The 14564-nt window shown below is 34.1% G+C and overlaps 1 protein-coding gene across 1 annotated transcript in view; it reads left to right on the top strand.

Moving 5' to 3' along the window:
* The window catches only part of LOC149787755 (uncharacterized), a 41539-nt gene extending 30441 nt beyond the window's left edge, over window positions 1-11098 (top strand). Inside the window, exons 7-11 of the mRNA XM_089973948.1 lie at window positions 720-912; window positions 2284-2468; window positions 6323-6434; window positions 7286-7352; window positions 10619-11098. Coding sequence (XP_089830074.1) covers window positions 720-912; window positions 2284-2468; window positions 6323-6434; window positions 7286-7352; window positions 10619-10710 — 649 coding nt within the window. The 3' untranslated portion in view covers window positions 10711-11098. The remainder of the gene's footprint in view (window positions 1-719; window positions 913-2283; window positions 2469-6322; window positions 6435-7285; window positions 7353-10618) is intronic.
* The last annotated feature ends 3466 nt before the right edge of the window (window positions 11099-14564 follow it).

The following is a 14564-nucleotide window of genomic DNA, read 5'->3' on the forward strand; positions in this document are numbered from 1 at the left end:
GTTTACAAAAATATCAGCACATTGTTCAAGATACTCATGATGCAGTACTGAAGCACATAACAATTATAACTTTTTGTTCTTGATTTTTTTTTTCTTTTCTTTTTTTAAGAGCAGCATATATAGCTGGATTCTGCTTAGATAATTATTCAGAGTACAAAACATGATGACCTTTATAGAGTGAGAGGCAGTAATGGTACCTAATCAATGCCAATTATGTTGCCGAAGTGCAGGGTTATTTAATTTAAATTTAAAAAATATTGGGTGTACCAGGACAAGGAAATTCAGTTGCAGGGTTACATTTTTTGTGTCCCCCTTGTCAGAGAGATTCTCTTAATCTTTATCATTATATGTATTGTATTGGCAGCTAACTAAATGGAGGTTAATTTAATGGTTGGTGTTGTCCTGTATAAATAAGTGTCCATGATATACAGGCAAATTACAGAGGTTAACTTTATGGCTTATTAACTTTATGGCTTATTAATGTTCTCCCATGTGCATAAGTTTCCATTATATAAACCAGTTATGGAGGTTGACTTAATGGTTTATTAATGTTATCCTGTACAAGTAGGTGTTCTTTATACAGAGGTAATATATTTATGTAGAGGCTTCTTCAAAAGGAAGTGATATCATATATGAATGATTGAAAATCAAATCACACAGTTGACAACATTTCAATTATATTTAAAGACACTATGTTCATATTCATTCCTTTCTACTAGCACTGCAACTTCAACTTCTGGTGCCACATCAGGATCCCCATCAGGATCCCCAACTAAGCAGATGAACTACAGACAACTTGAGGAGCAGATCAACAAGTGGATGCTGGATTTAGAGGAGCAAGAGAGGGTTTTCCTATTGCAGGCCACACAAGTTAATGCCTGGGACAGACTGCTAGTGGATAATGGAGAGAAGGTTAGCACTTTTGTCTTGGGAACAATTGTCACTTAGTGGTTAGCATGATTGGCTAAGCAATCCAAAGGTTGCAGATTTGAATCTGGGCAAGTTTCTCTGGGCAAGACATTTTAATCTCATTGCATTAGCACTCTAAAGCCTGTTATGTGTTGATGTGCCATTTAAACCACCAAAGAAACTGAAATCAAACTGTCAGCATTGTCTCACCTGCAACAGCATGATGAGACTAATATAATCCATGATAATGTAAATTCCACCCAAGGGTAAGCTTCATGGGCAGGGGCAAGTCTTTTCCAAGTTTCAAATACAAATTCATATCCCACTGGTGGGATTTCCCTATACCACATTAACACCTAATCTGTTATTTCTTACAAGAAAATGGTACTGACAAAAAAGAGATGGCATATTATTGGTATGGTTATAGCATACAATGCTAGTTTAAAATAAATAATATGCTATAAATAAGAATTACTGACTAAAGGCTTTTGCTTTTGTTTATTTTATTTCACACATTATTTTAATGTTCAACATAGAAAACCTGAGCAGTGCAATTTGGGAAATGTCTCTTCAGTTACTTTCGTGTCTCTCTCAGGGAGTCAAAGTTACCCAACTCACATGAGAAAAAGTTGATATTCTAAACCTTTTTTTAACCTGATAATATTTCATCTGAAACTTGGAAACCTTTTAGAAGACAGACCTGCCGACTCTAACAAGAACTTTTCAGTAAGGCAGTCTAGGCATATTGAAATATCATGTTGTTGTTGTTGTTGTATGGTTTAACGCCATTTTTAAGCACAAGATAGGCTATACATGGCGGCCAGTATAATTGGTGGAGGAAGAACCCTGGAAAACCCCGGGAAGAACCACCGACCCACGAGAAGCTACTGGCAGGCTTTCTCACGTACCCACGTTAGCCGAGCCTGAGACTCGAGAAATATCATGTACTGCTATTGTTAACTTGGAAATATGCATTTAAAAACTTCAGAAGTTTGATCTGAACCCAGTGCAGTAAACTTTAAGGCAGACATTGAGGAAAATTCAGGCTCACTTGAGAAAATTTGGATGCATCTTGATCTCAACAATCACGAGGATTGCAACAAATACAATCCAAGCAATGAAAGGCTAAAAATTCCTGTGCTAGATATAAGGACAGTATGAAATGCAGCATGTTACTGTGAAAGGACTGATGTGCTGAGATGATGTGCACATAATAATATACAAGAAAGAAATTTGTTAACTAGCTGTCATTTTTGTCCATTTGAATTCGGAAAGTCAGGTTATTGAAAATCCTTCCTCTTCTGAAGTCAAGACGCCTGACCAAGCTGTGCAAATCTATTATGTCCTAAGCAGACCTCTCTGACAATTTTCCAGATACTGTCCCTTAACCAGGACATGGAGCGTGTGAAGATCGATCAGCAGAAGCTGGACCATGAGTTGGACTTCATCCACTCCCAGCAGCGTGAACTTGAGGAACTGTTGGTGCCACTAGAGAAAAGTGTGGAGCAGCTACCCAGTTCCAGCTTCCAGCCACATGCTGATCTGGAGAGGGAAAACACGTATGTATACGTATCGCATGGTGTTATTGGTATAATTTTCTTTACATTTCACTATCTGAGCCAATCAGCATTTATTGCATCCTATTGTAGTCCCTTAGAAGATTGTTTTTATTTTTTTTCTCTTGACATTTTCTAGAGATTTGCTCACCAGTGAAGAATGTTTCCAATAGAATGCAGCATTAAATCTTAAACAGAAAATAAAATGTTTATTGAGTTCAGTCTCTCAGATGTAATTCAGGCAGTTCTGAAAAGGTTACTTGCATGGAAAATCCAGTCATTTTTTCAATTCATTTCCAGAAAATGCAATATAAAATATACTGATTTTATTTTTAGCTGTTTGAATGATGCCAATATGCCATCATACATAGCTGCCATTACTTTAACAAAAAATTCAAATGACTTCTCAAATATAACTGAAATCAGCCTTAAATGAAGCCCTTTCAAATTTATACCAATAATGTTGTTCTTCCTTCAGAAAATTATAGACAACTTTTAAATGACTTCAAAAGCCTGCTAAATAAAAATTTAACAAAACTTGATTTGAAAGCCTTGAAAGCCAGTACAAATGATGCTGATCCACCATTGGATATGGCTGCCATTACTATAAACAGACAAACCATAAAATGAGTTGGCGAATATTGCTGAATGCAATATGACTAAATTTGATAGAAAGCATCCTTACATGGCCTTACAAAACATGGAGTTGAATCTAGTTAGTCTCATGGTTGCTGCCTATACAGTTACAAGATCACACCACTCCTGACACAGCCACATCCTCATGTAGGACCTATCAACTTGTGCTGTATTCATCTGAGAAAAATCCTTCTCTGTAATTATTCATTGGTGCAGAGTCAACAGGATAGTTCCTTGCACATATATATATATATATATGCTTATATTCGGTTGAGTCAACCAGGAGAGTTTTACATATAAACAGGTTGCTTTTAGGTAGAGGTTGAATGCTCAGCATTTCCTCCTCCTCTTGTCTATTCTCATAATGTTAATGTGATTGGGTAATGTATTTGATGGAGAAAGAAAATTTTATAGTAAATTATGTTTCTCTGGAAATACTTACCCAATCACATTACTATAAATCCTTCCCTATGCTCCCTGCAATATGCACATCCTGTCTCAGACATTACTTGAGTTAAAACTGACCGTATCTGATACAAGTCAAGCCACCTAGTGGGATAATGGGAGGTAATCTGTAAGATTTACTTCCCTTAGTCTATACAGCTAAAGATTTTTGATTTTTCAGCTTGTGGGAGGGCTGGATTCCCCAGTACATTGTTTCCCTTTACCCTCAGTTGTGCTTTAGGGACCCCCAAAATTTTAATTTGACCCCCAATTTTGATACCTAAGTTTTTTTTTGTTTTTTTCACACAGTCTGACCCCCAAATCTGACATTGAGTTTTTTTTTTGACTCTCAGTCATTCATTGCAAGGGATACACTGAGGTAGCAGAAGTAATTCCTTACATTAATGTGATTATGTTTTTGCAGAAACATAATTTACTATAAAATTTCAATTTTTCACAAAACTTTTTTCTGGGATGTGGATCTTCATCTACCTCATTTTACATGGAATCATTAAATTTTACAATAACAGCCATGGTTGTTATAATATGTATACCTTATGCCTTTGTACTATTTATACAACTCAAAACAGTGTCTGCGCTTTTCAAATCTGAAAGTTTGATTTTGATTATTATGTAAACCCAATGCTTGACAATAATTTATAGGTCTGAAAATTGTGTTTTCTACAATTTTATATTTTTCATATTATGCAGAAAGAGTGCATATCTGTGTATCATAGAACATCATGTTGTTATAAAAAAAAAAGTTGCCTTCGTGAGTCACCTCTTACAACACCTCAAACTCCATGTTTGATGGGGGACTAGTCTACATCCCCAAGCCAACATGAGGAAAGGGGAGTAGTTTCACAATAGAATTACTCTTTGTTGGGTCTTTAAATTTATTGCTTGCAGAAAATATGAAAGCCATGACAATTGTTATCCCACAAAATGTAGTCATTTCACATTTTTCCATCTGTGGCAAGATCAACATTTATATCATGTGTTCAAGCTTTGCAAGTCAAAATATCAGAACAAATAGGTGAGACATCATGTTCCACAGTTCTCCCTCTTTTTAATACTTTCCATTGGAGTTACAGAATATACTGCCTTATAGTGAGACCACCTTATACTGAAGTACATGATACAGTACTCCCTCATTATATTGCTGTCCATGGGAACTGTAGAGTATACTGTCTTATAGTGAGACCACCTTATAATGAAGTACATGATACAGTATTCCCTCGTTATAATACTGTCCATGGGTGCCATAGAGTTTACTGCCTTATAGTGTGACTGCCTCATAATTCTTAATGAAGTACATGGTGCATATAATTTTATTAAATGAAATGGGATCCATGACCATACATATCTTGTCATACAGGTTTCATGTTATAATGAAGGACATTATAGTGAGGAATTGTTGTATATTCTTCGTATCTTAATTGTGTGATTTTAATTTAACACATAGTGTTTGATCTATTTGTAGCAAAGATAAGACATATGAAGGATGGGAATATACCTTTGAGTCATTTCATTAAACTGTTTGCCATTTAATTACAATATTTGCAGTTTATTGAGTAAGTCAAAGAGCTAGGTCATCATAGAAAGATATGTTCTGTGTATCTGTGTCAAATTATTTTAGCAAACAAGAAATTGCAGTAATTTCGTGATCCCAGTTTACGATAATGAAAATAAAATTCACTTTATTATCCGCTGAAAATTGGCCACAGGTTTTAACATTTTGGAAAATCTTAAGATTGAACTTCAAATAGAACATTCCTCATTGTTCTTAAATGAGCTTACGTTCTTAGCCTCAGTTCTCTGCAAACGATATGAAAGAGACTGAAGATAATGTTCAAAATAAATGTAGAATAGGATCCAATGTTTGGTACTGGTTAAATAATAAATAAATAAATCAATGTGTTTCCCATGATAAATGAAGAGTTCTAGGGACTCCAGCAGCTTATCTGCTGCTATGGACAGTGTAAAAAGAACTCACTTCAGCTGGCAGCTGTGAACAGTTAGTATTTAATCAAACTTGTTATCGATAGAGCAGAGAGTACAGTTGATACTTGCTTATAAATCAAGTCCTTCTCCAAACCACATAGACCTTTATCTGCCATCACATAATGTTGTTTGCTGTACTGATTACTTCTAGCAAAATGCATAGACCCAGATCTGCCAGAACATTTTGCAATGGTAGTTCTGGGTCTGTGCAGCAGTTGGACTTGTAAAAGTGAGTATATTAGTATTTGAGTTCTTAAACCCAGGTGAATTTGAAACGGTTGTTCTATTATTGACTAATATTTCAGTTCATTGACATAATGCATGCTTGCTTCTCATGATTCTTCCTTCGCTGAAGGGTAAAGAAGCTATTTCCTCCCCCCCAACAACACACACACACACACAGAGTGGAGTGTTGTGTAGTCACAATGAATTCAGCATATACTAGGCTAGAAAATACTACTAGTTGTCCCTCCCTTTGTTTGCAGTCTCTAAAATTTAAACCACCAGAATTTAAAACTGCTCTTTCTGGACCAAATCATTAAATTTTACATCCGTGACAATGATCAACTGTATGGTGTTCACCTCATTTCTGATGATCACATAAGCTCATTGATGTAAATTAGCATTCAGAGAGCAAAAAATTGTCATGAAAAGACACCATCCTATGAACAGATGAAGAACAATGTATAATGCTCCTCTAATAACAATTAGCTCAATCGGCAAAAAAATTAATTTGAGAAAACTGAGTTTCATCATTTTCCTTTTTGTTATAGTTACCAGTTGGCCGAGAACATTGATGCCCAGCTAAAGAGAATGCTACAGGACCTGAAGGAAATAATTGACCATCTCAACACATCTAACTCTGGCCAGGACAACCAAGACCCTGTAAGCCACTGGACATGAATTAAGTTATTCACTTGACCAGTTCTACACTAAAAATATAATTAGTTTCCTTTGATTTAGTGAAGAGAAAAGATATCTGAAATTTCCTTATTTCACCTTTATTGCTGCAAAAAGGTACATTTCTGAGAACTGAGTATGTGTTTACCTTCCACTTTGCCCCTTGTTGGTAAATTCATCCTTTACATATTAGAAATGTGGCATAATTGTTTATTTATTGTATGATTAATATTAGGTTTGTATGCTTGGAATGTCAATATAATTGGTCACAAATTTATTACTGTTCCATTTATCGAAGGACATCATAGCTCATTTGATAGAGCAGGGAACTTGTAACCCAGGGTTTGCAAGTTCAGTACATGCCAATACCAGCGTGGGTACTGCCTCGCTGTAATTTGGAAAGGCACCTTGCTCCCACTTCCTTGATATGAGATAGTCAGTAATGTGCCTAAACTGCCATTAAATATGAACTAACCAACCGTTCATCAGCACTTGAAAAGGTCACTGTAGAAAGAGGGAAATGACTTAAATTAAAGGCTGTTAATATAGTTATTTATTTGAATTATAATGGAAAAGCTAATGTGTCAAGTTATGAATATGAATCAGAATATACAAAGTGTTAAACTTCTGTTCCATCTATAAGTTAATAAATAAAAATATTTATGTGAAAAGTTGATGTCTGAAATTTCCTATATAGTCTCTATCTGCAGTTCATTAAAAAAAAGTATTTATTTTGTGTTGAAAAAAATATAATTATGAAGATACTTCTGTGACAAACAATTTGCGTTTCCCAAATTTTTGTATATGAAGCTTAAAGAATTTATTCAATTTTGCAGATTCAGCAAATTACAAAGATTCTCAATGCTCATATGGACTCCTTACAGTGGATTGATTCAAACTCAGGTAAGCAGTAATGTATATGCTAATTGGCACATTTTGGTCTGATTGACTTGTAAATGAATTATAGGCATCCGTATCATTTAGTGCTATTAAATTGACCTACTGTTGAAATCAGGAAGGAAGGCATTTGTTTTGTGTATTCATGATGCATATCTTGAAAACTTCATTCAAAATTTAGATTTGTTCTGTTCTGTTGGACCTGTTTATACAGTGATGAGCAAAGTAATATGTGAAGAAACCTAATTTCTACATGAAAAAATAATCTTGCATAATCCATAGAAGAAATAAATTCACCAGGGCTGTATGAACCAGTTGTCAAAAATTATGTCAAAAATAGTAGTTGAATTATAACAAACAAGTTGACAGTCAGTACTCTGAGATTGATTTCAAAGCCAAAAGTCTTGAAACTGATGTTTATCTGTAAAGGCTTGTGTGAATGACATGAGAAACAAGTTTGAATGGATTTGTACCTGACCTTGCTTTAACTTGTTGGGCTTTTGAACTATAACTTGTTGGGCTTTTGAACTGTAACTTGTTGGGCTTTTGAACTGTAACTTCTTGGGTTTTTGAACTGTATCTTGTTGGGCTTTTGAACTATAACTTGTTGGGCTTTTGAGCTATAACTTTTTGGGCTTTTGAACTGTATCTTGTTGGGCTTTTGAACTGTATCTTGTTGGGCTTTTGAACTATAACTTGTTGGGCTTTTGAGCTATAACTTGTTGGGCTTTTGAACTGTATCATGTTGGGCTTTTGAACTGTATCTTGTTGGGCTTTTGAACTATAACTTTTTGGGCTTTTGAACTATAACTTGTTGGGCTTTTGAACTGTAACTTGTTGGGCTTTTGAACTGTAAATTGTTGGGCATTTGAACAGTAACTTGTTGTATTTTTGAACTGTAATGTTTTGTGCTTATGAACTATAATGACTTGTGAATACAATAATTGAAACAAATACTAATTATGGATTCAATCAAACTTTGGATGTTGGAATATCTTGATAGAGTCTGACACAAGTTCATTTATTTTCTATGCATTATATCAGTTTTAAGGTCAAAGTTCATGGCAAATATATTTGCACTGCACTGGTCTTATGATTATGTTAACTTTAATGTATTAAAATATTTTTTTAAAGAAGTTAATTCATTGTGTTGGAGATTTTCAGTGTATAAAAACATTTTTTAAAGAAGTTAATTATTGTGTTGGAGGTTTTCAAGGATGTCTTGCATGTTCAGTACCCAGCAGTTGAAAACAAAAATCAAATGGAAAAAACATATCTTGTTGGTTCCAACCAATTTTTTGGCCCAATAGTGTGTCAGGCCTTCAATTTTTTTTTGGCCCAATAGTGTGTCAGGCCTTCAAATTTTGTTGGGGCCCAATAGTGTGTCAGGCCTTCAAATTTTGTTGGGGCCCAATAGTGTGTCAGGCCTTCAAAGGACTCTTGCTAAGGAAAAGAAGGCATGCTTGCTTTAGATATTGATCATATTTCCAAAGCATTCACACAGATGATATTCCTTCTGTCTGACTCAGTGCAATGATACTAGTAATTGTTGACTGATTCATGAAACTTAACAGAATATATCCTAGCCTTGAATTCATAACATTTTTAAGTTGTCTAACTTGCAGTGGACGAAAAACTTTCCATTAAGTTCTTTTTATATGCCCGCTGTAAGGTAGAGCATATTATGTAATGTTTTTTATCCATTCATATTTCCATCCATCTGTTTCCAATTTGGTTCTACACAGTAACAGTATTTGTCAACAATCTACAGTTACTAATCTTTGGATGGCTTGCACTTGGAGTAAGGAAGAACCCTATTGATTTCAGACTCAAAAGCTCACAGGTAAAGGTCACTGTGAAACAAGGAAAATGGCTTCTGTGCAATAAATCAAATTATTTACCATCTACTTTCACCAAATTTTGTTGATGGTTTCACCATGGTAAGGAAGAACCCTATCAAGTTTAGGCTGAAAAGGTCAAAAGTCATGATCATTCTGAATGAAAAAATGAAAATGGTTCCTGCACAGTAACTTTATTTCTTTCAGCCTCTATTGTTACCAGACTTTGTGGATGGCATGCAATTGGTGTAAGGTAGAATCCTATTGATTTTTGAGCCAAAAAGTCAAAAGGCACTGTCACTTGGACTGAAAAAAATAAAAAATGTTTTCTGCACAAGAAATCAGTTATAACTGATTTACCTTAGCCAAACTTTATGGATAGCTTGCACTAGCATCAAACAAATCTAATGATTTGGGGGTCAAGAGATCAATGGTCAAGGTCAGGGACAAGTGGAAAAAATGGTTTCTGCACACTAATTATAGTTGTGTTTCACAGACTTTGTTCATAATTGTAAGTTGTAAAGTAGGATAAATAAAAAGCCTGTTGATTTTGGGAGTAATAGGGCAAAGGTCAAGGTCAGTTTGACGGAAATGGTTTCTGTATAAAATTATAATTATGTACATAGATGATTGTCATAATGTACCATTCATGGTACTCGTTATGGTTCTGAATGATAATTTAAATTTTCACCCCTGGTTATTTTCATTTGGTTAACTAACTTCAAGTTTGCTACTCTATGACTTGAGCAAAACTGTGATTTTGGTAGTTTTGAGTAAATGTTTAAATTTTTCACTTAAGATATTTTTGAAGTTTCAGGCCTGGTGATGTTGAATGGTTAATACAGGTTAACTCTCCTAAGCAGCATGGCTGGTCACAAAGTCAAATGCACAAAATTAGCACTTTCATTTTCTTTATATTTTCTTAATTACATTTTTAACGGATTTATTGAAACACATCTCATTATCAATGAAATTTGAACTATTTGAAATTCATCCACTCGCAAATTAGGATGTAAAGTGGCTTTTGCTTAATTTTGTCTTTTGTCTACTCTATCATGACATGAAAAAAGGCAAACAAATTTTGGACAAATAGGTCTCTAAGACTATGAATTCTAATATATTCTACTATAACAGAATAGATATTTTTCTTTTGTTTCATTGATTGTCCTTTTTTATAAAATGGAAAGGTGGAAAAATTGATCATGCACTTAAAATCTTAGTATATAAATATTTTATGTATTTGCATTTATTCATAAAATGTTTTCTAACTATAATGTAATTTTTTAATAATTCTATGACTGACAAAGTACATGCTATACATCTATCTTTTTTATCAAAGTTAATGTATTACAGATTTTTTTGTCTCAATACATTCATGAAAACTATAGCTTGTTTACTTTTTCTGATGTTTAGCATGTTGTTTTTACTTTTAAGCCTTGCTGAGCAGACGAGTGGAGGAGATATCTAAGCAAATGGAGACTCAGAGAAAAGAACAAGAGAGAAGCTTCAGGCTTGTTTATGACTAGGATTTCTTGGATACAAACTGGTGGATATTGGTGGGTTGTACTAAATCATTTCTTGGACCATTTTACGTGGATTATGTTTCACATTGGCTGTCAGCAGTAAGGATTCATCACTGGACTCTGGTCATCTAGAGCCTTGTTTGATTTGTTGATGAATAGTTGCATAGGTTTCTATCAAACAAGGGAAGTAACTCTACTTCCCCAGAGTTTTGACCAAGAAAGAGGATTTTTTTTTAAAATTGTGTTGGGAGACAAACAAGACAACAATTATATTTCCTTTACCTTGATCAATTCTTCATGTGCTAGTGCATATTTAGAGATCATAATAATAATATAATTTCAGTCATAATGACAACTTGACTTATAAATAAACTAGTTCTTCATAATTTCATTGTTGTCTAAACTTACATTTTGTTCTATGTACCTATCTCCTTTTAATAATCCAGGCTGTGGAGAAGACTGGTTTCTTCCATTGAATTAGTTCTTTCAAGCAGACATTGACCTGAGTGCATATATGGAACTTTGGTGATCCAATGTCAAAGCAACACTGCATTAAGTGCCAAACATGTCCTTTACAGTCAGACCTGTCCTAACGGTCAGCTGATCACAATGGTCATTCTAATTTCCCCTCACCCAGTTTGCTGTATAAATGTCCCATCTGTAACTATCACCTGCTTTCAGTGGTCAGCAGCCAGATGTTTCCTAATCATCAGTTTCTCCTACCTTAATTGGTCATTAGAGCATGTCAACAGTGACCGCGTGATGTATGCCAATTAATTTTTTGTTGATGAGCATGGCATTCTTGAGATAAATGCATATTATGTGAATTAATGTGTAATTATTTCATCTTTTACTTGTACTGACTGTACTCGGTCACTTGTCAATCTAACTCAAAGGTGTCAGTGTGTCAGGTTCAGAAGCAAAGCAGTGTTTAGTCTTCAGGGAGAGGGATGAAGCAATTTGTTTGTTGGACACTGGAAAATGTAGTTGTATAGTTGCATCAGAAATGAGAATCAGGCAAACTTAGATACAATAAATTATTAGGCATAAGTGGAAAATTATGGCAGATTTAGAAAACAGCGTTTATCTTAGAGAAGAGATATGAGTTGATATCTTTTCATAATGTCAAGTCTTTCAATATTTAAAACTGCTCTGTAGAAGGCAGTTGAAGTTTTGGTTCATGGGTCATAAATAGCCACATACGACTTCTTTTGATTCCCTATTCATCACAGGCCTTTCACATAAGAGAACTGTCTTTTGATCTCAGTCAGTTAAGCAATTGGCTAATTCAGATACTGTTTTTGAAGCATAAACAGCTGTTTTTAAGCTTAATTTATGCAAGCTGTACAACCAAAGAGTCAGTCCTTTGTTTTACAGTCATCATTAGTGAATTTATTGTTTGTTATGGTGTACATAATGATTTAATTATAGAATAAAGTAAGCAGGATACAGAAACCTTGTATGTTACATAAATTTTGATGAGAACAACATATATGCATAAAATAATAATAGCAATAATAGCAGTAATAGTAAAAATAATGTATAAATAAATAATATCTGGTGCATTTTATTTGCTCAAAAACCAAGTTTAAATGTGAACCTGTGTATATGGGTCATTTGTGTACAATGGTCAGTTTTCCCTTTTCCCAGGGGTGGTGCTATTGACAAGTTTCACAGTACAGCTTACTCTATCTTGAAAAATTAACAGACATAATTGCAGTCACTCAAAATTCAAAATAATTTTGAAAGGTATGAGTGAAATAAGGTTGTAAAGAAGCATTGCTGTTGAAGACATGTCTCTAAGAGCACTTCATCGTCACAGTATCAAATCAAGCAGTGTAATCACCTTATCAATTTTTGGGAAAGCTTCGATGTCATAATGATAACAAAACCTTTGGGTTTTTTTTGGTGAAGATCTCTCAGAAAGACATGAGCATTGTTAAATGAGATATGCTTCGAGTCTGGGTGGCAAATATCTGCTGTGCATTTGCTAGACCTCTCATATATGTGCAGCATTCTGTGGATAAGACATGGTCATTTTATAATTTAACCCACTTTAAATGGGTATATCCACACCTATGTTAAGGTCATTGTGTTTGTATGCATATCCATCCATAAGCGTGTCAGTGTACATCCTATTTTAAGGCCAATGTGTGTGTGTGCATGTAGCCATAAGTATATCAATCCCCACCCTAGAGTAAGGTTAGTTTGTTTTGTGTGTGTATATATATCAATAATAATTATGTCCATCCACAACCTGGATTAATGTCATTTTGTCTGTATGTATGTATATCCATCCATAGGTATGTATATCAATTTATAATTTCTCCATCTTCACCCTACATTTAGGCCATGTGTGCTTGTATGTTTGTCAAACCATAAGTATGTCAGTCCACATCCTTGATCAAGATCAGTGTTAAAAGTATGTAACTTACCTGCTAAATAAAAGGTTGGTAAAAAAGGGATCTTTTTTTACATCAGCTGCTTCAGACAAACCTGCAATACATCTTCATGTTGATCAACATTTATTTTTACCTTATTTTACATGGATAGTTATTTTACATGGATAATTATTTTACATGGATGATTATTTTACATGGATAATTATTTTACATGGATGATTATTTTACATGGATAATTATTTTACATGGATAATCATAGTGCCCATCAAGAGTGATTCATATGAACACTTTGTAAACGTAAAATACCATGACTCTTAAAGGATTGGTGTTGAAGGAAATAAATTAATATACCTATACTGTATGTATTCACTTATAAGTTGAATCCAATTTCAAAATTGGACAGACCCAAATCTGCCATTGAATAATATGGTGGCAGATCAGGGTCTATGCAGTTGGTCTATGGACCTTTATCTTCTGGTGCATTATACTATGGCAGATTGGTGTGTATGTTGTTTTTGCAGATGGACTTGCAAGCAAGTATATATGGATAATTGTTATCTTGTGCAAATATGTATATGACCTCAGATGCATTATTTTTTTTCCCCATATGCCATATCTGTAAGAAAAAAACACAAAGTTTGTGATTATAACTATGCAAGAGGCAAAATGTAGCAGTCCACCACATAATGAATGCAATCCAAATTGTAAGTACAAAAGATACATTCCACTCTTCAGTCATAACTTGTCTGGTTATGGCAACATCCTCGTTGTCAAGGCAAGGTAGCGACAAGGAGATAACAATGATGAGAAATATATTTCTTGTGCTGAAAGATGGCATTAAACCCCATAACAACTATTTGGATGACAAAGGTAAAGTTAAAATGATGGGGAATACAGCAAGTCTAAATCAATGTCCTTTATCATATATCTAGATACAGACAATATATACAGTTCAGACTGTTAAGAATTTTAGATGGACAATTGATGGACAGATTAGATAGAAGAATGTCAATTTAAAATAGATAACAATAATGCTAATTATGTTCTAGAAGAGTATTTAGAAGTACCAACTTGCAAGATTATCTGATTTGAAAGAATATTTATTGAACATAAAAAGGCACAAAAACATCAGTTTCTAAATTTTTTATGTCTGAAAAACAAAGTGAAGTTTGTTTTTCATTGCAGAAATCTAAAGCTTTGCAGATGGAATTAAAACTAAAAAGATACCTTTATTTGGCATTTGTAAACAAATGGCCACAAATGAATTTGAGAAAGACTTTGTTAAGATGATTTTTAAAAAATTCCCTAATCAGAATTTGAAGGAACCAACAACTATTTAAACAAGTCTAGATGAAAAGAAATATTCCAAATGGCATTAGATCTCTCATTCACTGGGAGAACAATAATTGATGATAATTGACGATAATTGGTGATAATTTGGTTTTAGGTAGCATC

The sequence above is a fragment of the Sinohyriopsis cumingii genome, chromosome 11 (assembly GCF_028554795.1).
Source record: "Sinohyriopsis cumingii isolate HCF-2022 chromosome 11, ASM2855479v2, whole genome shotgun sequence".
NCBI classification, from domain to species: Eukaryota; Metazoa; Mollusca; class Bivalvia; order Unionida; family Unionidae; genus Sinohyriopsis; species Sinohyriopsis cumingii.